The sequence below is a fragment of the Alligator mississippiensis genome, chromosome 5 (assembly GCF_030867095.1).
Source record: "Alligator mississippiensis isolate rAllMis1 chromosome 5, rAllMis1, whole genome shotgun sequence".
NCBI classification, from domain to species: domain Eukaryota; kingdom Metazoa; phylum Chordata; order Crocodylia; family Alligatoridae; genus Alligator; species Alligator mississippiensis.
This window is the reverse complement of record NC_081828.1, coordinates 210,018,015-210,042,906: the sequence shown is the minus strand read 5'-3', so window position 1 is coordinate 210,042,906 and position 24,892 is coordinate 210,018,015. Positions and strand designations below refer to the sequence as shown.

Here is a 24,892-nt window from a genome sequence, read left to right as displayed (position 1 = left end):
TGCCCCTGCACCATCCACTTGGCTTGTGGGACCAAGAGGTTGAGCACCAGTACTCTCTCTAATGTACTAGCTGGGGTGAACCGCTGCTCGCTGCTGCTTGCAGTAACAGTGCCAACGGTGTTTGCCATGCGTTTCCATTTGTTACAGCTGAAGACATGTCTCCCATGGGCACCAGCCCTGCAGCCAGGGCCATGTGCCTCTTCAGTTGCTACTTCTGCCATCTATTTCCAGCTTTTTCCCTTTGCTCCCTGCATGTCCTGCAACAGAGGGAAAAACCTGCACTAACCACCGTGTATTAACTTTCTCCAGTGTCTCGGCCTTTTCTCATGGGGCCAGGACACACTGGGGGGAGTGGGCAGTTTCTGGGGTATGAAAATCTAACTCCTTTCATTTACAGTCCTAGCAAGTCACAGGTGTACTTGAAGGCAGAATTTGGTCTGTGGAGACGATTGCTTTGGTGCCGATCCTTCTTCTGGCTTAAGGACGCGCCAGTCATCCAAGCTGCTGAAATGAACCTGTGTACACCACAAAGGACTGTTCCCTCTGCCCTAACTATTACATGTTCATGACTTCAAGCCCTTCTGGATTTATCCCCAGCCAAAAAGATGACCAGGCTGAGGGCAGGGTCACATGTAGTGATTTCTTGTAGCAGCTACAGGAGTCTGAGGGCAGCAAGCATGGTCAGCTTTTCCCGAGAACTGGTTTTCAGAAATTATTGTATTTGCATGGCATATCTGGCCATTGCACTTCCTATGAGCGATGATTGCCAAGTGGTCAAAATACACAATAAGCCAGTGAGTGCTTGCATGTGAAAGAGAGCATTTGTATTTGATTAATTATCTGTCTTTGCACAGCGTTATATTGCCTTGGTACCTTCCCTTGTGCCCATGGGCTCGCCTAGAGGCAGGCTATACTCCAAAGGCCCAGCTATGTATGGCAAGTGTAACGTGGATCAATTCAGCAGTGATATTAATGTCCTGCAGGGTGACAGGGAGAGAAACGATCAAACTACTGGCTACTGACAGTCAGACACTAAGGATGGGAAAACATTTGTGTCTGCAGATGCTCCCGTGTTTCTGTGACGTATGACAGTCTTCTGCTGAATATGCTAATGTTGGGGTTCACACATGGGACGGCTGTCTCTCAGATTTGGCAATACTGGTTTTCAACCAGCGTGGCATTCTTGGAGGGAGGCAACAGGAGGCAGATGGCTGCTAAAGGCCTTTCGTTTGGATATGATCATGGGGAGAAGGTGATGGTTGAGAACAACCCGCACATGGCTGTAACCTCTTTTAGCTGGACCCGTGTTACCATTACTGGTTTAATACCTGCGCTCTCATGCTTGGATCCCTCCTTCCTGGAAGAGGAGCCAGTGGCACCGCAGCAAGAACAGGACTGATTCAGCAATGTCGGGTTGGCACACCTCCACGCCGCTTGCACCACAGCAGTTTACTCACCAACCCTTTCAGGTGAATGTGTTTCAGGCAGTGGGTTATCCACGAAACCCTGGCTGTAGCTATTTGTGGCAGACCAATAATAAACCCAAGTTGCACAGGTTCATTTCAGCAGCTTGGATGACTGGCACATCCTTAAGCCAGAAGAAGTATCGATAGCAAAGCAATTAAACTACCGTGAATTCAGTGCTTCTGCTGTGGACCTGGGTGCACATCTGTTCTTGCACAAGAGTTCATGAGACTTATTTTCCATAAGCGTGGTTGAGAGCAACTCCTTTCCCCCTTCTTAGCTTGGTGCTACTGTGAAAAAACAAACGGAGGCGAACAGGTTGGCGGTGTTTGCCCAGTGAGCAGGTGCTGGGAATGGTGAAGTGGCTTTTGCTGACAGGTGACTGATGGTTTCACCTGCTGCTTGGGAGCGGCTGTGTGGGGACGGAGCATGCCATAGAGGATGTGGACTGAGCTGGCCCGAGGGAGGGGGAATGCTTGTCACAGCCACGCCTGGTGACGTTTGAGTTTAATTGCATGTCTGTTTGCCTGGTAGCAAAATCAAACCTGGGGCAGGGTTGAGATTGGACTTTGTGGACTGTCACTGTATGACAGGCTGAGAAAAGCAGTTATACGTGCCTAGCAAGTCCCCTTAGAGCCAACGCGTGGATTGCATGTGAATGAACCTTTACAGATGCCTTCAGCAGTGGTTTTCTACCCATGGTCTTCAGACAGGTTTTCCCTCCAGCTTTGCTGGCTCAGCTAATGCAACAGCTGAAGCCTTGCCTCAAAACTAGGATCCGCAATGGCTTTTGTGCCAGTTCATTTTGGTTTTGCTGCCTCCGAAGCAACCACGCCGTAACAGTAAGGTCAGGAACTGGCGGATCTAAGTTCTGTTCCTAGTTCTCCCACAAAAGTGGTTGCTTTAGGACAACGTTGCAAGTTGTTTTAAGCCAATACTTTTCAACACATCCACAAACTGTGCACGGCTTGAGACACAACCCAATCTGAAGTCAGTGGAAGAAAAAAGGTGGGATTTTTTTCTTCCAGAAGCCCTAACAACTGCACTTGACTGAGGTCAATAGGAGAGGCAGGATCAGTCCGAGTGAATATGAGACCTTAAGTGGGTCTCCAAAAGTAATGGACTCTTCTCAAAGTGTTTTCCTTAATGTTTTTGTGCCTCAGTTTCTCCATCTGTAAACTGAGGATAAGACCAACATTGCATGGGTATTAAGAGCCCTAGTTTATCAATATCAATTAAATGAAAGGCAAAGACATATGGTTGTAATGTAACTGCAATAAGGCTAATAGCAAATGCATCCTAGTCTTCCAACCGCAACCATTCTTCAGCCTCTTCCCTGGTTTAACCTTTCTCAGCAATGAATGTGTCATCCAGCTGGCACTGGTGTTTTATTGCAGGTTGGGAATAAAAGCTTTTGAGCTTGTTCTGTGCCCGCTTCTGCAAGTCTTTTCTGCTCAACAAGCTGCGGCTGGCAGGTCATGATTTTACTTCTGCTCTAAGACACTTACGTTGAGCACTTGTTCTCCTCTGCCAGCCAGTGTCTTGTCACTGATTTTAATTGCTCTGCGTCAGGGAGAAAGCACTCAGTCCACATAGAATTACTAATGCTAGCTTCTCACTTTCCGTTCATTTTCCCACATGGCGTATATGCACGAAGCAATGTCTATTTTTTTTTTGCCAGCTGCACAAGTTTATACAGGCTTCAGTTTGTTTCTGTTTTTTTGTCTAGTAAATTAACTTCTGATTCATTGTGACAACTTTCCTTACCGCATGATTCACAGGTGAGCCATCGGCATCTGATGTGCGGTGCTGTCACCTGTCTGGTTGTTCATCCCTTACTGTCGTGGTTAATAGGCACTGGTGGATCAACCCAGAGTGAATGTATCCAATCCCCCATTTGAATCTGGTTAAATCATCTTTCTCAAACATCTCGTGGCAAGGAGTCCCACAACTTAACTGCACACAGGCTGGAAATGCATAGCATGACTGCTCCCCCCCTCCGCTCCCTGTGGGAGATTCAGGGGGTCCAGGCATACATGGCTCCTCTGCCCGCATCCTCTGAGATTCCTGTGGATCCTGAGGATCTCCTGGAAGGATAAAGGCTATCTGTATGCAAGTTCTCACTTTTCTGTGCTGCTCTCTGTTTGCCTGTGAGTTGGCAAAGTTTCTCCTGGGAGCAAAGCCTCTCTCCAGGTGCAGGTGGGAGACCTCTCCCTGACGTGCATGCAGACTGCTGCTGTACAGAGCACTGAATCTGGTTTTCCCCTCATGGCAAATCAGCATCAATACAGCCCCTGCAAAATGCAAAAGCTAGGATTAGGCAGAGTTTCTTATGTCTCCACATAATCCTGCAGGAAGTCCTTTAAAGAGGTAAAATGACCTTTTTTTTAAAGCATTGCTTTCATCTTACAAGCCCTTCATTATAATCATTTCCTGCTTTTTCAGTACACCAGGTGTCTGACATCCTCCTACTGTTTCTCTGATTGTAATCTTTCTTTGACTTCCTATACACAGCAACTATCCATTTTTTTAAGTAACCAGCAGTCAATGAAATAAGAATTCATGAGCAGGAAGGAAAGGATGTTAACTATGCAACGTTTTTAATGGGATCTCTTTGCATTCCTATCTCTGTAGTGATAAGGTACGAGTCACTGTTGCAGAGACCCATTCAACATGTATCATTGACCTGAATCCTGCAACCTGTTTGTACGCTCTGAGGAGGACGACTTCTTCCTTTCTTGGCCTCAGTTGCACAAGACTCAAAAAGGTTTAGGACAGGAGTGGGCAAAATGCGGCCCGCGGGCCGGATGCGGCCTGCCAGGCCGTTCTATCCAGCCCACGGGTCCCCTAAAAAATTTAGAAAATTAACATATATCTGGCCCTGGCTGCCTGTCATGCGGCTCTCGATGGTTTGCCAAAACTCAGTAAGCAGCCCTCCACTGGAAATAATTTCCCGTCCCTGGTTTAGGACATTTAATGTGGATGATGATAGTCCTGCTCCTGATTGATGGTGAAGTTGAATGCACCTTTGTTCTGCTGCAGCCTGCTATTTTGCAGGTGTGCTTCCTACATTTTGTCTCTGAAATGCCCTGAAACAACCAGTAGTAGGGTTCAGAAGATTGTTCAGGGCTTCCCCTCAATGTAAGGTTATAGCAGAGCCCTCAACTGGAGACACAGTGAATAGCTAGTGTTTTCCTGGGACATGTTTCTATCGGCTTCCTGAACAATATTAACTCAGCTGACCAAAGCAAGCTTCTGCCAGTATTGTTATGGGTGTGCTGAGGCTTTTGCTGACAGAAACTGGTGTGGATGTGTTTTTTGTTGGGTTTTTTTGAACACTCCTAAACAATAGCACAATCCTGGTGCAACTCACGTAGGCCATCAAAAGGAAACAAGTGTCAGGATAAAAGTCTTGCCTTGGAGCAAGAGGGGAAAAGTGCCAGAGTACATTCACAGTACTGCTAATCCATGCCGTTGTCCGGAAAATGCATTTGCTAAAATGTATATATATAAAAAATATAGATCAATTCTATAATATATAAAATGATAGCGAATATATATTTGCTATAAAGAGTTCTGCTTTGCTGGAAATAATCCTAGAGAAATCCTTCTGTCTGGGAAGTTGTCCCAAAGACAACTAGACCCGGGGCTACGATTCCTTGGGATACATGCAGATATCTTTCACACAGATTTCTGGATTAGACAGAAATTGTCTTTTTCAGGACAAACATACAGAAAGTCTTCTTGCATTCCATTCAAAACCAGACCACTTTGTTTCCTGGCAATTCAGGCACGTGATACCCTGGAAGATTTTGGTCTAATTATTTTTCCCTTGAAATCTAACATCATTTTTTAAATGTCTGGTCTGAAGTAAGCATCCTTCTGCGCACAGAGGGTGAATCTGCGTTCAGCTGTTATGCTGGACAGGGTGAAGACGAGTGAATGCTTGCTGCAAAATTGAACAAGCAAGAAGTAGTTTAAAACAGTGCCATTCGGGAGCTTTTTGCCTAATGTTGAAAACCACGGCAGTATTTTCAGTAAAGCAAGCAGGAGCAGACTGGAATGTTTCTCTAAACTGGGAGGTGGTGTTGGGGGGTAAAGAGAAGCAGGGTTTGTGGAGGAAAAACTGGATTCACTAAACAGCCTTGGAGAGCCAGCATGCGCCTGTTGGAACCAGCCCTCTGGCTACTCGGCTCAAAGTGACTTCAAAGGTGAATTTAAATGTGCTTGGTACACCAGCGTACAAAGCAAAGAATGGCTGTGTTAGAGGTACTGAGTATTACATAGGATAATTTGTGAAAACCTATTTGGCTTTATTTCAGCTCGCATCTGGCACGTGGTTTGAAAGCATTTTGCTGAGCTGTCTGTGCATGGGTTGGAGGATTTTACAGCACTGCTCTTTTCTACACTCCACAGTCCCTGTTTTATCAATTCCTTAAGATTCAAAGCACAAATGGCAGATCCCAAGAGCACAAATGAGAGATCCCATGAGATAAAGTGCATTCCTGGTTTTGTTAGTTACTGTGTAATCTGCCGGGTAATTCACTGATATAATCAACCACAATTTATAGAGACAGTTCCCTTCAATAAGCCAGGAAGTGTTTCCATCAGCAAAGGCAACTTCTGTCTTGAAACAAGGCCAGGCACACCTACATTATTATGGATGTGTAACCAGAGTTCCCCAGGACTCGTCCAAACCAAGGGAGGAGAGTTTTCCCCACTTCGATAGGAACCCCAGGGTTTGGGGTCACCAGACAACAGGTCAAGGAAAGAAGATAAATGCAGGTGAATACCTATCAAAAGGGATACAGCATGCATTCGGGGGATGAACATCAGAGCACGACACATTTATTTGGCACATTAGAGTTCCCTTTCCCCACCTTGGGAGGTGTTCCCACAGACCAGCTTTAACCCCGTACAGTCTCTCGGTCGGGGGTCATACTCATGCAGTCCCTGGCTGGATGCTTTTCCGCTAGGAAATGTGGTCAGTCACAGCCAATTGTAGCTAATAGGGCTCAGTCACTTCCTCTGAGGTTGCTGGAAAATGTAGTCTGCTCCCTCCACCTTTTCTGTTGCACATTCACAGCACATACGATTCACAGTCTACTGCAGACGCAGTGAGACAGGCATGGTTAGGTTCCCTCTTGCTTTACCAAAGCATGCCTGTATGGAGCCGTTCAAGGAGCACGTTAACTCCTGTTGCTTGTGAGCACTCTGGCAGCTAACGCGCAGTCGCTGAAACACGTCTTTATGGTGCCTTGGAAAGCTTTTAACTAGAAACTCCACGATCTGCAACACAACTGGACTGTAACAACAGGTGTCTCTGTGGGGCTGTGTTGAAAGTGGCTTTTCTTAAAGTTTAGCTCCATGGAGATGAAACTCTGTAAGAGTGTGTAGGAACAGCAGGTTGAAATCTGAGATACCTGAGGAAGTAAATTAGAGTGATGTGAAATAATCTTTGTACAAGTGGGAAGTTGATGGCAGGTGCATTAGTGGCTGATCAGACTTCTTCTTTCTGCCCTGAGTGTTTTACAGCTAGAAATCCCACGTGTTTAAATGCTGGAATTGCTATTGCACCTGATAAATATTCCACCTTTATGATGCCTGTGATCTTTGATAACTAGATAGGGCAATTGGGGCAGCTCAAATCTGAATTGTACCCTTACAGCACAGACTCGCATGGAACTGTCCCCCTGGGGGATTGGCGGGAGGTGCTGTGTCTTGGGAGAAGAGGGGAGATGCTGTTTTCCCTATTCTTCTGCACACGCGAACAAAGATAACCCAGCATTTGTCTATAGGGCCTCTCAAGAGAACCCAGGGCAGCTAACAGGAACCAACTTGGGCCAGCTCTGTATGCACTGGAGCCCACAAATGAGGCAGCATAGATCGCTTGAGGGGAAAAATGGGTCTGAGCAAGATCTTCGTGTGTGCCCTGGCTGGGAAAGCCCAGGGGAATGCACTCAGGTGTGCTCCGAGATACTCCTGAGCCAACGGATTTGGGAAAGGGAGGGGCAGGCCTAAGTGACTGAAGCTTATTCATCAGTGGCAGCCCTAGGCTTGCTCTGGAAGCCTTACAGACAGCATGTTGGCCAAAGTGGTATACTGGGTCCTGGTCCTCTGCTCTTATTAACATCCATAGTCCTTCCCTGCTCCCTATCATATAGCTCCCCAAGCATGAGAGGCACAGGTATGAGACCAGCTGTGGACTGTGGCCTTCCTGTCGGCAATGAACCACCCTTTGGTGCTCCCTAAAGCATAGTCCAGCATGGAAGCACAGCTCTAGAAGGCTGATACTCCCTTTTATGTTGCTGCTAAAATATAAGGTGGTTATTGCTAGGACAAAACACTTATCCAGCAGCCTCACTTTGCAGGAAGCTTAACAAATAGAGATAAAATGAGACAAGATTCAAGAAGACACAGAAGAAGACCTCAGAAGTGGGATGAGGAGAATGCTAATGAGCAGGGAGAAGAGATGGCCGAAGTTTTGAAACTGCTGAAGGAATTTGCTTTTTATTTAGGCCAACTTTGTTCTAAATACTTCATCAAATTCCTATTGAAACAGCCAGATACTTCAGACTGTTTACGGGTTTAAATATCCTGATTCTTTTCTGTTCAATTAAAACATTGAGTTTTCCAGGTTTTATATACAAGTTGATCTTTTTTTCAGTAAAGAGCTTTAATCAATCTCCAAAAGTGCTTATTTTTTCAGTTCCTTTAGTTTACGTATGTTGACGTGACCATCAGTTGCTGTGTCAGAACATGTTTTAATAATGTCACTAAATCTTAAAGAATGACATTTATTATGAGCCTGATCTTGGACAATTTAAGTCCATAGGAATTTGCTGTTGATTCGGGGTAAAGGCTGGCCCATATGGCCGCAAGAGTTCAAAGCAGTGCCCTGAGCCTTGAAACACTGCAAATCTTGTCATGGCAATGAAAACTAAGTCTGTGCATAAGTTTGCAGGATGAAGGCTTTACTCCTTCCTTGCTCCAGTGGGCTTTGATGGTAAATAGCAGGTCTTTTATTTGAAGGTGAGATGACGGTTGTAACTAAATCAAAGTCTCTGGCCACCTGATGGCCTAGTGCTATAAATCCATTAGCTAACCCCCCGCATAAAACGGTTGTTGGCACTCTTATGGCTGGACTGTTCTCCTTTGACATCAAGGTTTGCCAACTTGTATTTTTTTGGAACAGGAAATAATATAGAAGGGAAGATAAATCTGGCAGCTATGTGGGTACCTATCGACTAATCTGGCCTTTTTAATGGTGATTACTATACAACAGGTTATAATTTTGCTTCTTGACAATAACACCAAAGGCTTCCTGGCAAATGGGATTTTTAAATCAGAAAATTCAAAAGTCAGTCGCAGGAGGGCATGCATTAGTAAGCTGTTGATCTACACTTTGGATGTATTTTGGCCATTTGCCATTAGCCATCAGAAAGAAACATACTGTTAACTGTGCTAATGGTATAGACAATTGCTTTCCTAACATATTCATATGATTACCGAGATAATTTGGAGTAATGATTACAGAGAGAATTTGGAGTAATAACTAGAGTATATTTAACAAGCATTAAAAAATTGCTTGGCACAGCGATACATAGCACAAAGGCAAGAAGGGAAAAATGGTTTTAAATTGTAAGCTCTGTGGGGACAGTGATGGCTTTTGGTTTCTGGTCATGCAGCATCTGGTACTAAAGGATCTTTGTTTTGGACTGGGGCAAAGAGTAGGAATATAAGGATGAGGGGGCGGGTCATTGCCCAGTACATCAGGTAGCCCTGTCATGGTGTCATGCTATGAATGTTGGACGTATACTGTTTGTTTTGCAGGTTTTGTGCTTTTTCTGTACATTTTGGTTTATCACCAGTACCTCATGCATTTACTCTGAGATAAAAAATACTCATGACTGATGTTCTTTGTGGCTTGCAGTGTTATCTGGTGTTACACGATAAAGGGAAAATAAAACCTGATGCAGAAATTCCACAGACTTTGCCAGATTCTCCCGTTGATTTTTCTGTTGTCCCAGGCAGTAACAAAGGCCAGACTGTTTTACCTGCCGGTAACTGATGTACGTTATTTTCTATCGACGTATATTGAAATGCTCTACCTGCGTGCAGAATCCCCTATGTTCATTCATGGCATTACCATTAGCTTCCAGTCTCTCTCCCTTACCTTTACACTGCTGCACTTATTGTGTCTTTCCTTTTGTCAGGCCTTGCTTCTGCTGCTGAGTCTGTGCAGGTTATTAGGGCTCCACACAGACTGAGCTGCGCATCCATGCGCTGCATGTTGCGGGATGGAGACTCGCCAGAGCTCAGCCTCTTTTTTACTCTCTGCTTGTGGAGCACTTTGCATAAAGGAGAGCCCAGTTCTGCTGCAGGGCGTTGAGGCATTTTGCAACACAGATGACAATGGTAGAGGAGAGATCATGCTGGAATCCCCAAGAGATCATGCAGGGATTATAATGGCTGCTGACAGGTTTGATCTGGTATCTGAATTAGAAAGCCCTGGATGTATCCCTGATTATCCTGGATGTAATAACGAAATCTCTGGATGTATCGCTGACATTTTTTGACGAGGGAAGGGATTGCAAAACTTGGCAGTTGGGAAACTTGGGAGTGCTGGCCTTTGGGAGAGGAAGACAGAGAGGAAAGGGTCCCTCCCTCTTTTCATGATCCCTTCATACCCACCATAACCCTTCTCCCTATTTTTAAATGAGGAATGTAGAGCCCCGTGGAGCATTTGCGCTAGACAGTTACACCTGTTCACTGAATTATTGCTGTAAAGAAACACTCATGTTGGAGCAGCGGTGGCTGCAAGGGCTGGACAAAACGGGTACTAGGGCTGTGCAAAACGGCACTGTTCCATTTTGCCTTGAGTTTCGACGGTTCAACGGAACAGCGTTTCGTCTCGAATTTCATTTTGAGTCGAAACAGCTGTTCTGTTCCGTTCCATCGAAACAGAAAGGCTGTTTCGAGTTTCGCTGGGGATGGGGAGTCAGACCAGCTGGGCTGCCTCACCGCCCCCTACCGGATCTTGCGCTGGGGATGGGAAGCCAGCCCAGCTGGCCTGACTTCCCATCTCCAGCCAATGGTTAATAAGTTTCGACTTTCAAAACGTTTCGACCAGCCTCGTTTTGTTTCGAGGCTATTTCGAGGGCTGTTTTGTTTCAATTTTGCTGTTTCGACCTCAAAATGGTTGAAACAGTGTCGAAATGAAAGAGCCAGCAAAATTTTGCACAGCCCTAACTGGTGCTAACAGTGATGTTTCAACCTCCTGGCTAGCCGTAGAGGCTAGGGGCAGAAATTACACACAAACTGGCGTGATCAGAAACCAGTTAAAAAATGTAACACAACGGTGCTAGGGACAGAAGTTGCACAAAAACTGGTTTCATGCGATCAGAAACTGGTTTAAACCAGTAACAGAACAGGAGCTCCATACACAGTTTCAAGGTGGCCGAAACTGGTTTAAGATAAACCTGATTGAATATCGTATCAGACGTGACTAATTTGGGTCAAACCAGTTTATAACAGAGCTGCACCAGACCACGCTGGGTTGAAACACCGCTCTTCGTGCCGGGGCGAGTCGCGTCCTTGCTTTTCGCTCTGTCCACGACTGAGACTCTCCAAATGGCGAGGGCTCATGTTGTCCCTGCCCTGCCACTTGGATCTCCTTTGCTGCAGGGCCCGGGCCGGCACCCCCACGAGCAAGGTGAGATCCTGGGGCACCAGGACCAGCCCCTGCAGGGCCTGCTGGAGCACACGTGGCTCCCCATTCATGGGGCGGGGCTCTACGCTATTGACAGCCCGTCAGCCAATGGCGGCGGCAGAAGCCACAACCGCCGGCCAATCCCGGCCGCAACTCTTCAATAGAAGGCGTGTCCTCGGCGGCGCGCTCTGTAACTGCCATGTTGTGTGTGGCACCAACCCTCCCCCCCTCCCCCGCCTCCCTCCCCGCGCGTAACAAGGGCCGGGCCACGCTCAAGATGGCCGGTGGGGCGCGCCGTCGCACAAGATGGCGCCGGGCGGGGGCGGCGCGCCGTGATGAGGCGAGCAGGTGGAGGAGGCCGCGCCGCTCCGGGCCCCTGCTAGTGGGCGGAGGGCGGGCGGGCGCGCGCGGGGGAGGCCGCCGCCGCCGCGGGGCAGGGCCGACCGCTGCGCTGCTCGCTCGCCGCCGCCGCCATGGCCGAGGACCCCAGCGCGCTGCCCTGGTCCATCGACAAGGATGACTACGAGCTGCAGGAGGTCATCGGTGCGTGGGAGTGGGGGGGTGCGTGGGGTGGCAGGTCCCCGCCCCCTTGGGCTGCTGCCTCCAAATGGTGCCCCCTTTTTTGGGGGTGCCGCCCCTTCCCCGCGTGCTCGCGGTGCGGGTGTGGGGCGCGGGGCGCAGGCAGGTGGCTGTCCGGGGCGGCCGCCGCGTCGTCGTCGTCTTTCTGTGGGGACGATGCTCGGTGCTGCTTCGGAGGACGGATACAGGAGGAAAATCGTGGACGTCCCCGATGCCGCGTCGCCCTGCGTGTCCGAGTCGCCAGGTCCGGGAAAGCCGTCGGGCTAAAACCCGACCGACCGACCGACCGTCCTCCGGACTCGCAGCGCCGGGCTTCGCGGCGCGTCTCGGCTCGCGGGGACGTCTGCGAAGTTGCCCGTGGCCGTGCCCCGGCGCGCGGCGGTCCGTGCCCGCGTTGCCGCCAGGGCGGGCAGGCGGGCGGGCGGAGGGGAAACGGGAATTTTACCGTCTCTTAAAGGGAGACTTATTCCCTGCAGCCGCTTCCAAGGGAGATCGCGCTTTTCTCTAGTCCTCTAGCGGAGCCGTGTTGCGAGGAGGACGTGGCTATGTGGGGGCCCAGTTGTGACTTACTGAGCCTGGGGAATAAACAGGAAAAGGATCTTCCATTCCTCTCTTTTTTTTTTTTTTCCTTTCCTCCCCCAAACTGCGGTCCAGGGCCCGAGTTCCTGCTTGAAATCTCTGTCCCACTCGTGGGGATTCGGTAACGCACGGCAAAACGCGCCTGTTTAGAAACACGTGCGCGATTCTCCCCGTGGCACTTTCGCTCATTTTAAGCATTAAAGGGTCTGGCAGCCTCTAGGATGCGTTGCGTAGCTCATCTGATTTGTGGGACAAAATGTCACCGGGGTGCCTCCGCAGCTGGATTTGCTCTTGTGTATCCCGTCCCCCACTTCAGGGGCCCGCTGGGTCCCTGTGACTCCATCTGGGAGCTACAAGCTGGCCCGTATCTATCTATGCGCAGAAAGTGGTAGGGGAGCGGAGGGGGAATCCAGCCTGGGATTGCTAAACTTTGCAGAAATGCTTTGACGGTATCTTTTGACTTCACCGGTGATGGTAAACGCTGTTCTCCCAAGTTTTCAGCCGTAGGTTGCATGCAAGCAAGCTCTGCTATTTTTGGTACCTGATTGAAGGAAAATCCGTTTCTGACTCCCTGCTCCCTTGATTTCCTCAAGCTGATTCTTTTGCCTGGAAATATCCACGTAGGAGTCGTGTCTTGCTCGATCGGGCAGCGTGCCATCTTGGTCTAACAGTTACGAGAACACAAAAAGAAGTGGGAAAGAAGTTCCCTTATGCTTTATTCCTTCCAGCCATAACTAAAAACCTATTACTCAGCACTGACTGTGACTTTAAGCCATTATCAAGGTGTAGATTAATGCTTATATTTATTACGAGGGGTTAGCGTTAGTGACTAACAGCTGAGTAGTTTCTGAGACATGGCTTCCTTTATTCACCATAATGCTGCAGAGCATTTTTATTCGGGATCAAAACTTGACTTGTCTGAAAGGGGGTGGGGTTCGGGAAGTCCGTCCGTGCTGAAGTGGGAACGCGTTTGTGGAATTTGTCCGTTGGGCAGAAAGATCTTGCAGTAGAAATGTGACTTCATTTAAAAAAAGTAGTCTGCCCCCCCCCCCGCCCCTCCATGGCTGTGGTGATAACCTTCCGAATGTGAATTGCATGTAAAATCTGTGCTGCATCTATTCATGAAGTCTGCAGGAAGATAGCTCCCTAGCTGCTGCTCAGTCTGCAACAGAGTAAAAAGTGACTCGAGTTGTGCCTGTTCTTAGAGCCGCTTTAGGGAATGCTTTCAACAACTGTGGAGTTAAATTTTTAGAATCAGGTTGCTGTTATTCTGCTGGCTTTTCAGGGAGGTGTAAGCACTATGGGATGCAGCCATTGAGGCAAGCTGTTGACAGCCGAGGACTAAATTAGCAGGGAATTTCCTTCACCTTCCCCCCCACCCCCCCCAGGTTCCTGCCTTCATAGCTGTGGGGTAGAAAGAATAGGATGGCTGTACATATCCTTCTCCCTTCCGCGAGCGTGCGCACATGCATGCGCGCAGCTTTTTATTTGGGCATAGTCGGTCCCTTTGCAGTTTAATCCTCTGTCTGTTAGGTTTCTGCTATGCTTTTTTCAAGCCCTTTGTCCAAGGAGGTGAGTGCCTGGGTGCAAGAAACTGATTATATTTTGTGACGAATACAGGAACTTCTTAGAAAATATGTATGCCACTTCCCCAAATTCTACCAGAGTATCTGTAGGCACCAATCCCTTGCATTAAAAATCATAATAGCAACAAACAGGCTGTCTGTGAATCTCTCTACCCTTTAATGGCAGGTAGAGAGTCTTCTGTATGTTGCTCTTCTTTTACATAAGAAGCTTATCCAACAATAAGCTTTATGGATTCTTTTTGAGGGTGACGGGGAGAGCTAAATTGATTTTTTTTTTTTTTCTTTTTCGCCATAACCTGTGACCTTTATATAATAATTGTGGACCTGTAATTGCAAGCAGTTGCACATGCCTAAATATTTTAAACCAGTTAATTTATCCCGTGACATAAATTATTGATGACTTAAAATTCTAAAACTTCAATTTATCTTTCAGTCCTCATGCTGCAGGCTTGCCTTCAAACACTTCTTCATTGATTCCTCCCTCATCCTTGGCTGAGCTGAGTCCATTTCCATCTCAGGTTCTCTGTTCAGGCTGCATCTACTGTATAGACAAGCCTCTCTAAGAGGAAGTCAGACTTTCTACATGCAGGTTTTTTTTTTTTTTTTTTTTTTTTTTTAATGGAAACTTTTCTATTGGCTTTAGACTGTGCAAGAGCTTGTCCCAAACCTACTTTGAGCATACGATTCCCCCCCTGCCCTCCTGTTTTTAAAATCATGGACAGCTTGTAGCCCAATGTACCTCTGAATGTGTAGGTACTTACACGCCTGATTCTTGCCACCATTGTATCTGGATTTCTCCACCATCTCCATGTTGGTGCCCCCCATTGAATCCAAATGCACAGGCTGAAAACTCATCTCCAGGCCCTGTTGAGCCTGCCTGTTCATCTGACCAGCAGTGTGAGCTATACTGCTGTCGCTTAGCAGTTTTGACTCTCGATCATTCATTTGGGAAATGAAAGAAAACAGGTATCTCTTTAAATGCGGTATCAGTTTGTTGCCAGTTCTCACTCCCTCCTGGCGAGGAGGAAGGAGGAAATGAATCCAGGGCGCTAAAGTCGAGGTCGAGCCGAGTGGGTGCTTCCCATCCAAAGGGGAGAGCTGGCAAGAACATCTCGTTATTGGATCAGCACGGCTGCCTCTCCCGTTGGTTTGTGGGCACAGCAGACGCTCTGCTCCTGTTTCTTTCCCATATTTTGGGGTATGGCCAGGGATACAAAGGTGTCTCTAGGAGGAAAAAAAAATCTTTAACTTTTGAGTATTAGCTTGTCCAAGAAACTAGTTTCATTGAAATAAGCTGCCATCTGGGAACTAACCACAGCAAGGAGTAGTGTTTCTATTTGAGCACTATAATACATTCTCAGTCAGTATTAAAATGTGCTATAGGGGCTGGCAGTTGCATATTCTGGAGCATTATTGCTTCCGATTCTGAGACTTAGCTATATTTCTTCCCTGGACTTATAGAAAAATAGGGTTGGAAGGGACCTCAGGAGGTCACATTTAGTGCAGCACCCTGCTCAAAGCAGCACCAGCCCCAACTAGATCATCCCAGCTGAGATGGAGATGCCACCACCTCTCTGGGTAACCTATTCCAGGACTTTACCACCCTCCTAGTGAGTTTTTCCTAATATCCAACCTAAATTTCCCTTGCTGCAGCTTGAGCCCATTGCTCCTTGTTCTGTCATCTGCCACCACTGAGAACAGTCCAGCTCCATCCTCTTTTGGACCCTCCTGCAGGTAGTTGAAGGCTGCTATTAAATCCCCTCTGCCTTCTCTTCTCCAGACTAAATAAATCCAGTTCCCTCAGCCTCTCCTCGGAAGTCATGCCATCTGCTTCAAGTCAGCAGCGTCTATTTTATTGCAGAAACTGGGAGGCTAAGACGCAGAGGCTGCCCTGTTGAAGTTTCTGGGTGTTGATGTGTGCTCTCAGGGAATGTAAATCTCAACCTTTAAAACAGTGCGTGGTAACAACAGTTCGAGTGCCCTGGAACAGAACTAGCAATACCTGACAGCATCTGGTTAAAAACTTGTATTTGTTTTCAAAATATTTTTACTATGCGAACAAATCTGCTTACAGACTGGCTAGGAGCATTACCACTGTTAGATTTAGTTAGGGCCAAGGTTGTGAACATTGCAAGCGTAGAAGACACTTACTGAATAATCCTCGACTGGCAGTTGTCAAGTCTTCGCAAAATGAGAAATGCAGGACTGGCCAAGTCAGGTCAAAACAGTGACCTCTCGCTGGTTAGCAGATGAAAGGGACTGGGGGGTTATGACTGACCACAAGATGAACACGAGCCTCCGGTGTGATGCTGCAGCTAGTAAAGTGAGCAAAACGCTGGCTTGCATTCACAGATGCTTCTCAAGTAAATCCTGGGGCATCATTCTCCCGTTGTACTCGGCCTTGGTGAGGCCGCAGCTGGAGTACTGCGTCTAGTTTTGGGCTCCACAATTCAAAAAGGACATGGAGAAGCTTGAGAGGGTGCAGAAGAGAGTCGTGCATGATCAGAGGTCAGGAAAACAGACCTTATGATGAGAGGCTGAGAGTCATGGGACTCTTGAGCCTGGAAAAGTGGAGGCTCAGGGGTGATCTGGTGGCCACCTATAAGTTTATCAGGGGTGCTCATCAGGATCTGGGGGAACGTCTGTTCACCAGAGCACCCCAAAGGATGACAAGATCAAACGGTCACAAACTCCGCCGCAACCGATTCAGGCTGGATGTAAGAGAGAACTTCTTCACTGTCCGAGCCCCCAAGTTTCAGAATAGCCTGCTGCTGGAGGTGGTTCAAGCACCCACTTTGAATGCCTTCAAGACACATTTAGATGCTTATCTTGCTGGGATCCTATGATTCCTGCTGACTTCCTGCCCCTGGGGCAGGGGGCTGGACTTGATGATCCTCCGGGGTCCCTTCCAGCCCAAATGTCTATGAAATCTCTCAAATCTTGCCCTCCTCTTACAGCTGAGTGGCCGATGCACAGAGGTGGAGAGCCTACTTCTCAGTCTTGCTGCAGCCCCTTTTTATTTCAGCTGGAGGATCTATGCCTTGTACTTGGCTGACAGGGCTGGGACTAAATCCCAGCTCTCTTGACAGCCAGTCCAATACCTGCACCACAGGGTGGCCTTTCTCTTGGTTGAATTGCCCTTGAAGATGGCTGGGCTTGTGCCTGAAAAGAAGGTATAGGATCTGACTGCTCACAAAATATGCGGACTTTGGTACGTTAGCAAAGAGAGTGTTGTATTTAAAAATCAAGTCCGAGTGGATGCAGCTAGACAGACGACTGTGTCAAGTATTGCCAGTCTACCTGCATGGAAAACTTAAGTGCTATGGATCTTGGATACAACCTGTATTTCATTGCTTGAAAAATACTATGTACCAATACCATACCATCATTTATATGTACAAGGAAGTGGAGATAGTACTGGATATACAGCCATGCGGGCATACTCTCCAACTGACATGTAGGCAGTTGAAAGCGTTCTGGATACTAAAACCTCTCTGGGACACTGCCAGCTCTTGTGGCTTTTAACATGACACTCGCCTTTCTTTTAAAACACCTTTTCCTTCTATGTTGTATGAACTGCTCATAGGGCAGGAACGCTTTCTAGTGCAGGAGGGACCCAGAAGGCTTTCTTCTCTTCCAGTTGCAGTCCTTCTAGGCTTTTACTAAGAGACCACTTTTAAAATCCTACTCCTGTGTATGTGTGTTTTGAAAGTCTTTAACCTTTTTGACTTCCCAAGTTCCAATTCAGAGCAACGTGATTTGGGTGAATGTAGCTTTAATTGTAATTAAGAGAAGTCCTATAATAAGGAAAGACTTGGATCTGTACTGCTCTGCCACCAAGTGCTGAATTGCACACGCCTTACAAGGCTTCCTGAGAGCTCTTTTGCTCTGCACTCGAGGAAGTTTGGAGGAGACAGCTGTCTCCTGCATGCCTTAAAAGCTGCCCAGATTAGATCAGTGAATGAGGTAAGAACCGAGGGTGCGCGCCGCACTTTTGCTTTTTTTTTTGCCGTACACTGTTAAGTTAACCATAAGCTTCTACTTCTCAGCATTACTGACCTTCGCTCCAAGTGCCACTGAAAACTCATAGTAATTGTACTGGCTGTGTATGAAATGAAGCTTTTAAAGGCTTATAAGTTGGTCAAATTAAATTGAGTTATTGTTAGAACACACAAAGGCTCTTTTCAGCGAGGTCCTAATTTCTTGCCAGACTTCAGTTTTCTGACCCATGCATTTTGGCTGAAGAGCTGGCAGCGGAGGGGACGATATACAATTCTTTACTGACTAAACTGTATTGTTTCACGCTAGGAAGACTAAGCTGGTTTTACCAATTATTTTCCCCCCCAAGGTAAATTCCACTTTAAGCAGAGCACAAGCCTGGGTAGCTTATCTCCCTAGGGGAGAGGTTCAGGAAGTTGTGAGCAACTGGAAGATGTTAGAATAGGACAGACTGAAACCTCAGCTGCAGCGCATCCCCTGCTATGGTCACTCCAAGCTGCTGCTTCCGTATAAATGTATTGCTCTCCTTTTAACCCTAAATGCTAACTATAGTGTATGTATTTCCTGTTTGTCCATCCACAGAGCTGTCAACTAGTCTCAAGTCCCAGTGGCCTTGAGTAGCCCTAGTGAACAGGTGTAACCGTAGGTAGAACTGTAGCGGCTTCAGATTTTTCTTTGTAAATGTTCTTTAAGAGTGCAATTGGTACAATAGGGCTATCCCCCCCCCCCCCATGTTAAACTCAAGGCATTGTACATTTTTTCAGTAAGCCATGCATTCTTGTACTGCTGATCCTAGATAAAGGAACAGGAAGCTTTTGATAAACGCATAAGGATTAGCATAATGTTTTTGGGCCTGAAGTGAGAGATTGATTACTGCAGCTAATGTTCTTGTGTTGCAGTCAGCAGTGAGATGGTCAACAGTGTTGACAGTTGTCTGTAGGCTTCATTGTTGGCCTGGTGGAGACAGGTGTGGCAATTCAAACATTGGAGCTATTGTTGAAGGCTGTCTGTGGATTTGATTTCACAGGAACGTCATACTGGAAGGGAGATCTCAAGTGCAGTCCCATGCTATTCTCAGTACCACATCATATCTTCCCAAAGGGCCTACGTTAAACAGAGTTGACCAGTCAGTGTGCTGCATCTTTTCTTGTCCCCCCCCAAGTTATGCACATGTGTTGCATGCATGTGTTCTGTTAAACAAGTGGGTGTCCTTGCACTTTTTGCTGGTATGACCCTGACTGAGTAATCCCTACATCTTTTCTCTTTATTGCTTATTCTGCTCATTTTTGATAGGAGACTTACAGGTAAGCTGCACTAGGAAGAAGCATATACCTCTCTCCAACATACAGAGATGACACTGTTGATTCTTTAACGTCTCGACTGCTGCTTGTACACAGCATGCAGTGCAGTGCTTGATCTGCAGACCCTAACCTAGCTTGCTGGAAGATCTGCATGACACTGGGAGCATCTGGATAACAAAAGCCCAGCTAGATGCTTTTAAAAACGTTAGCAGCACCTATAGAGCATTTCCTCCTTATTCTGGAGCTGCAGAACAAGAGGTGATAACGGTTTGCTGTTGACACATTCATGTTTTCCAAATATCTTGGTATCTCTGCTCAGAAGATGGCAGCTGAGGCCTGTCTTAAAATGATACCAGGAGTATTGGCATTAGCATCCAGTGCACTGCATTTGAGTGGAAAAAAGTGTCTTTAGTTTGACCTTTCCCTTTGTAAAACTGTTCAGTCTGGGCCTTTATTTGAACAGCTGTGAGGGCACAACAGACTGGAATATAAAATTATTCATTCCATATATAGGATCCAGAATAACTCCTCTCTTTCTGCTTGGAGAATGTTGTTTCTAATCATTCAGCTAAAATCCTGCACAACATGCTAATAGGTCTTTTCTATCTCTATTTGGGTTAGGCCTGTCTCCTGCGATGAAAGGACGATGCTCTCCACTAGACAGTGCATTGGGTACCTGATCATCTGGCATTTGAAAGCTGATTTACCAAAAATAATCACTGTATTTTACTAGCAAGTAACTACACTGCCTACAGACTGCCCCTTTGGTTTAGGGGAAGACCAGCTAAACAAAATATCCTCCTATAGCTGGAAATGAACTGGGCCTGGAACAGTAAGAGATGGGTTAGAAGGAGGGATACTGGCTTGGATCCTGTACCAGTGCTGTGTTTGGAGCCACAGTAATAGGAGGACTGGCCACAGTGAGCATGGCATTTGTTGCAGACTATACCCTAAGGACAGCTGACAGTGATTAAAAGCAACGGGTGAACTTTCTCTGATTGTGTTGCTGCATTTGGAAATGAGACATCTGAGCCTGGTTTCCATCCTGAAGAATTAACACCGCATAGCTCCAGTGCCCTTTAAATTAGTCAGGGAGGCAGGCAAGAAACAAAATAAATATAATTGGTTTCAAACTGCAAATCTAATTTGGGCATGTTAATAGCATCTTCAGATCACAAAAGACTTGCATAACTAGGCTTTGGTGCTTACCAGTTCCTAACAGAAGGAAACCCTTTCCTAAGACCACTCTCTAAGTCAATGGGAGCCAGCTTTTTTGGCAGGCGTGCCACAGATTAGCCTGTACCCTTCCCAAGTGTCACTCTTATCTCCTTCCCCTGCCCAACTTGCTGCTCTGCCTTCTGCTGTCTGCCTGATCTGCTGCTCTTCCTACTATTTCCTGCCTTATCTGCCACTGTGCTGCTTGTCCCCTCCCTGATCTGTCGCACTTGCCGTTCGTGGCATATGTGCTGCAGGTTGACCAACCTGCTGTAAGTACTCCCAGGTGCTGGAGTAACTGGAGAGCCCTTGCATACTCTTGTGACTCCTATTATTTTAGTAATCCCAAGTACTTTCCCCCTACAAAATCCCTTGTCCCTTCAGCAGAGTGCTCCTCTGATTTTCTTGGGTTGGAGAAAGGAATGAACCCGAGGTCTTTCTCAGAATAAGGAATTGAACCCGAGTTATATTTAGCTGTTTTTGTGTGCCACTTCAGTCAAGAACTAATTCGGGGAAATCCTGTCTGTCTGTGCAATTTATATGCTGCCCTTCCCAACAAAGGCTCAGGCTGACAGTAAGAGAACAGACCAACTTACAAGGGGAACTATAATATTAACATATGACAGATCCACTAAACAGCATCTTGGCCAAGGCTTGTTTCAATAAAAAGCTGCCCAAAGAGGAGGGTCTTGCAGCACACCTGAAAATGTCTAGGCTTGGACTCTGCTGACCCTTAAGAGGGGGAAGGCGTTCCAGAGCTGAGGAGCAATTGCCAAGAACAACCTCCCGTGTGATTTTTGCCAAGCAGACTTGATGGTACTTGAAGGAGGTTGCTCTTAGCTGACCTTAAGGATCATGTTGGGGTGGAGAAGGCAGTCCCTTAGGTATGTAGGATCCAGATCATTCATGGCCATATAGGTCAAAGCCAGCACCTTCAGTTATACCTGGAAAGCTACTGAGAGCCAGTGCAGATGCTGGAGGACTAGAGTTGAGTGCTTGTCGTGACCCACCCCTGTAGGCAGGCTGTTGCCTTCTGCACCAGCTACAGCTTCCAGATGCTTTTCGAGAGCAGTCCTGCGTAGAGTGCATTGCATTTGTCTAGCCTTGAAGTGATAAAGGCATGGGTGATTAATGGCGAGATCCAAATATGAAAAAGTCACAGCCATCTTGCCAGATGGAGTGGTGAAAGGGGCTCTTAGCCACAGCTGCTACCTGAAGATACAGGAGCATCCCAAAGCTGTGAATCTGTATGACAAGGGGAGGCTGAATCCCATCAATGGTGGGTGATCCAGGCCCAGCTTTCTTCCCTTAAGTCAGCCCTAGCCCAACAGCACCCTCTGGGACCACCCCACCAGGAAAGAGTTAAACCTTATTAGTGCTGTCCTGTAAAATGAGCACTTTGTGGTCAGCTGTATGGATGGCTCAGCAAGGCAGTTTCCCCTGTTGATACCCAGGTGAAGATCATCGACCAAGGTCACGATCACAGTGGTCCCTTTTGGTTTGATTTGTGAGGAGATGGCCTCCACCGATTCATGTTTCTCCTCTTGTCCCTCCTTGCCTGGCAGGCCTAGAGATTAGCAGAAACTTGCTGCTGGTCAGTGGAACAAGGGTGGTCTGGCAAGTTTCCTCTGTCGGCCTCTCCGTGTAGGTTGTGTCCGTGCAGATTATGGTGGGCATGCAGCTGCAGTCCCATCTACTCTGCAGTATGTTTTTAATGGCAGGAAATCGGATCTAAAACAGAATTGAATCCCTTGACCACCTAAGCTGGACCTGAATTCTTTTAAATGCATGGGAGAGGTTGTTGGTTATGGCTGACTGTGAGCCTGGTTTTACTGGAAATCTGGCCAGAGCGCCATATATTGCCATATGTTTCATGGTAACGTATCAGATCCTCGGTGTGAACTGTTTTGTGAGTGGTTGCCGTCTCTTCCACTTCTCTTCTAATATAGGCATGTGCTAGACTAACATCTGTGATTCTGGCTGGGAAAGGCTGAGAGCCACTGCAGTAGGCCTAGCACATAAACTCACGTTGGGGAGAGATGGAGAAGGTGGTGGGGAATCGGACCATGTTTTTCTGACATCTGGTGTTCAAGCAATAGTAAAAAGCTTCTGAGGAATCGGAGAGCGGTGGGTCCTGGAGTAACGTGCATGAGCGTGAGGCACTTGGCAGCAGGGGAGTTCCCTTAAAACACCCTTCCTCATTGAAGACAAGGGTCTTTGGGTAAATGTGATCTCTTTTATTAGACCAACTATATGATTGGAAAAATTGTTCTTTGGAACGGTGTTTGTGCCTCTGAAAGCTTGCAAAGAACAATTTTTCCAGCGATTTAGTTGGTCTAATAAAAGAGATCACATCTACCCAGAGAACCTTGCCTGCCTATGTCCTTAGGTCAGTGGGCTACATCCAACAACCCCCAACGCCCTTTCCTTGTTGAAGATCTTTCTGTGTCTGCAGCAAGTTGAGTACTCCAGCTTAGCTTCCCAACAGCTCAGGAACAGTGTCCCTTTAATACAGTGCTGAATACTGAAGGGGGGAAAAGTACCAAAACTGAGCTATTGCCTATGAGTGGCAATGACTCAGAAAAAAATGTCTTCTTGCCAAGTGACTTCTACGTTCACTCTTACATCTGAAAGAGTTACTGCCCAGCTATTTAATTTGACATATAATCTGTGTCAAGTTCAGTTTGATACTACACTGGAGAGAGAGCATGGGTTGAATCATTTTTACTCTCCTATGGGCACTTCCCTTTGGGTCAGCTGAGCATGAAGTATCTTGAATATAAACACTCTTCTTCAGGCAGAAACGTCCATCCTCTACTCCATGATGCTTGGTGTTGAACAGCATGATAAACGGGAGAGCTCTCACTGAGGTACTGAATAATACACTATCAGCACGTTTATAGGCAGTTCAGATATTTCAGGTACAGCTCATCTGTTATACAGTTGAGTTTTTGTGAATCATGCATATAGGTTTCCTCTTTGAACCTGCTGGGTCGATACTGAAGCATTAGCTGAATGCATTGGATGCTACAGATACTAACAGATGAGAAGGAGATCTTGAGCTTTGGAACAACCAGGAATTTGTAAATTAATCCTAATAGTGTCAGGTCTTGTCTACAGAAGGTTGCTTCTGATGCTGGACAGCTGCCATGGGGAACCTGCCACGGGGAGTCTGCATCTGCTTGGCTTCTGGCTGATCCAGGCAGCTCAAATACAGCATTGTATGGTCAGAGGTGAAGCCCACCTTGGGGAAGGTACCAGCCCGCTTAAAGGACTGCAGCAGCCAGTGTAGGGTTTGGGCATGTCCACACAGGTCTTCTGTTGGGTGGCGACAGGCAGTCTTCCCTTTGGGATAGGTCGTGTTACTCTGCTGGCAGGTAGAAGAGGCTTTGTCACGGTTGGGGAGTCCCGAGTGCAGAGACACTTTCAGATTTTTTTGGCAAAATGTGAATTCTGACAGCAAAACCCAGGTCAGGCCTCAGTCTCCCTCTTGTCTGAAGACTGGTTGGAACAAAGACTGCTCTACCACTTATGCAGAGTTAGAAACGGTGCCATAATACTTGGGGCTTGATGAATTTCCCAGATGTTAAGCAACTGGAGGGCCCAGCCCAACTTGCAGAGTGAGAAGTGTGTCAGCAGGTGGCTACAGAGACTCTCGTAATTTAAGTGAATATAAGAGGTACATGTGGGATTTAGATATACTGTAGTATTGTCTGTGTTCCAGGTTTTTTTTTTCTTTTCTAATCACTTCCCATCATCTTTCTTCTAGTTACTCTGCATTTTTCTTTCTGGCTTCATTTCATGCTACTTTGTAATATATAGTATCTCCTTTTTGCATTGTGCTTATTAGCACACGCTTTTGCCCCTGCCCCCTTTTCCCTTTCTTTTCCTAATCTGTATATCGGACACTACGTGGCTAGAGAGCAAAAATGTAGAGGTAATGCACAGCTTAAAGCCACACTTCTTCTATCCCCTCCCTACAGCTAGAAAATGGGAGAATATTGGGATTACAGTCTGGGTCCTGTCACTAGCTGTAGCTTGAGGACATTCCCCCCCCCCCCACTAGCCTTTGGGTTAATGGTAATATCATTCATAGTAATTCCCCACGTAGCAGCCTCCCAGTTGCATGGAAGGTGGTAGTGGACTCTGCTGATCAATAGGGGCTTTTTCTAGCCCCTATTATTTTTTGTGTTGTCCTGTCGTTTCCTCCCTCCCAGCTGGATGGCTCCAGGGCCTTTCCTCCTCCCCATAGCTTTTTCAGCTGGCCGCAAAGTGGTTGTCCTGATTCTTTCTTGCTGGTTTTGTTCTGCTCAAGGTGTCTCCAGAAGCAGCCACGCCTGATCCATTTTGATCTTCTCGCTGTTTGGGTGAGACCTGAGCGGCAGCAGAACCACTGGAGCGATCTTTTTGCTGGCCGGGACTGTAACATGGCAGGCGATGCTGGCCAGGTTTGGAAG

The 24,892-nt window shown here is 47.0% G+C and overlaps 1 protein-coding gene across 2 annotated transcripts in view; it reads left to right on the top strand.

The window, feature by feature from the left end:
• Positions 1–11,571: 11,571 nt before the first annotated feature.
• Positions 11,572–24,892, top strand: part of OXSR1 (oxidative stress responsive kinase 1) — a 123,703-nt gene continuing 110,382 nt past the window's right edge. Inside the window, exon 1 of one of the 2 annotated variants that reach the window (XM_014609069.3) lies at positions 11,572–11,719. In XM_014609069.3, the coding sequence (XP_014464555.1) occupies positions 11,650–11,719 (70 nt within the window). In that variant the 5' untranslated portion in view covers positions 11,572–11,649. The remainder of the gene's footprint in view (positions 11,720–24,892) is intronic. The other variant, XM_059729223.1, reaches the window with a different exon arrangement.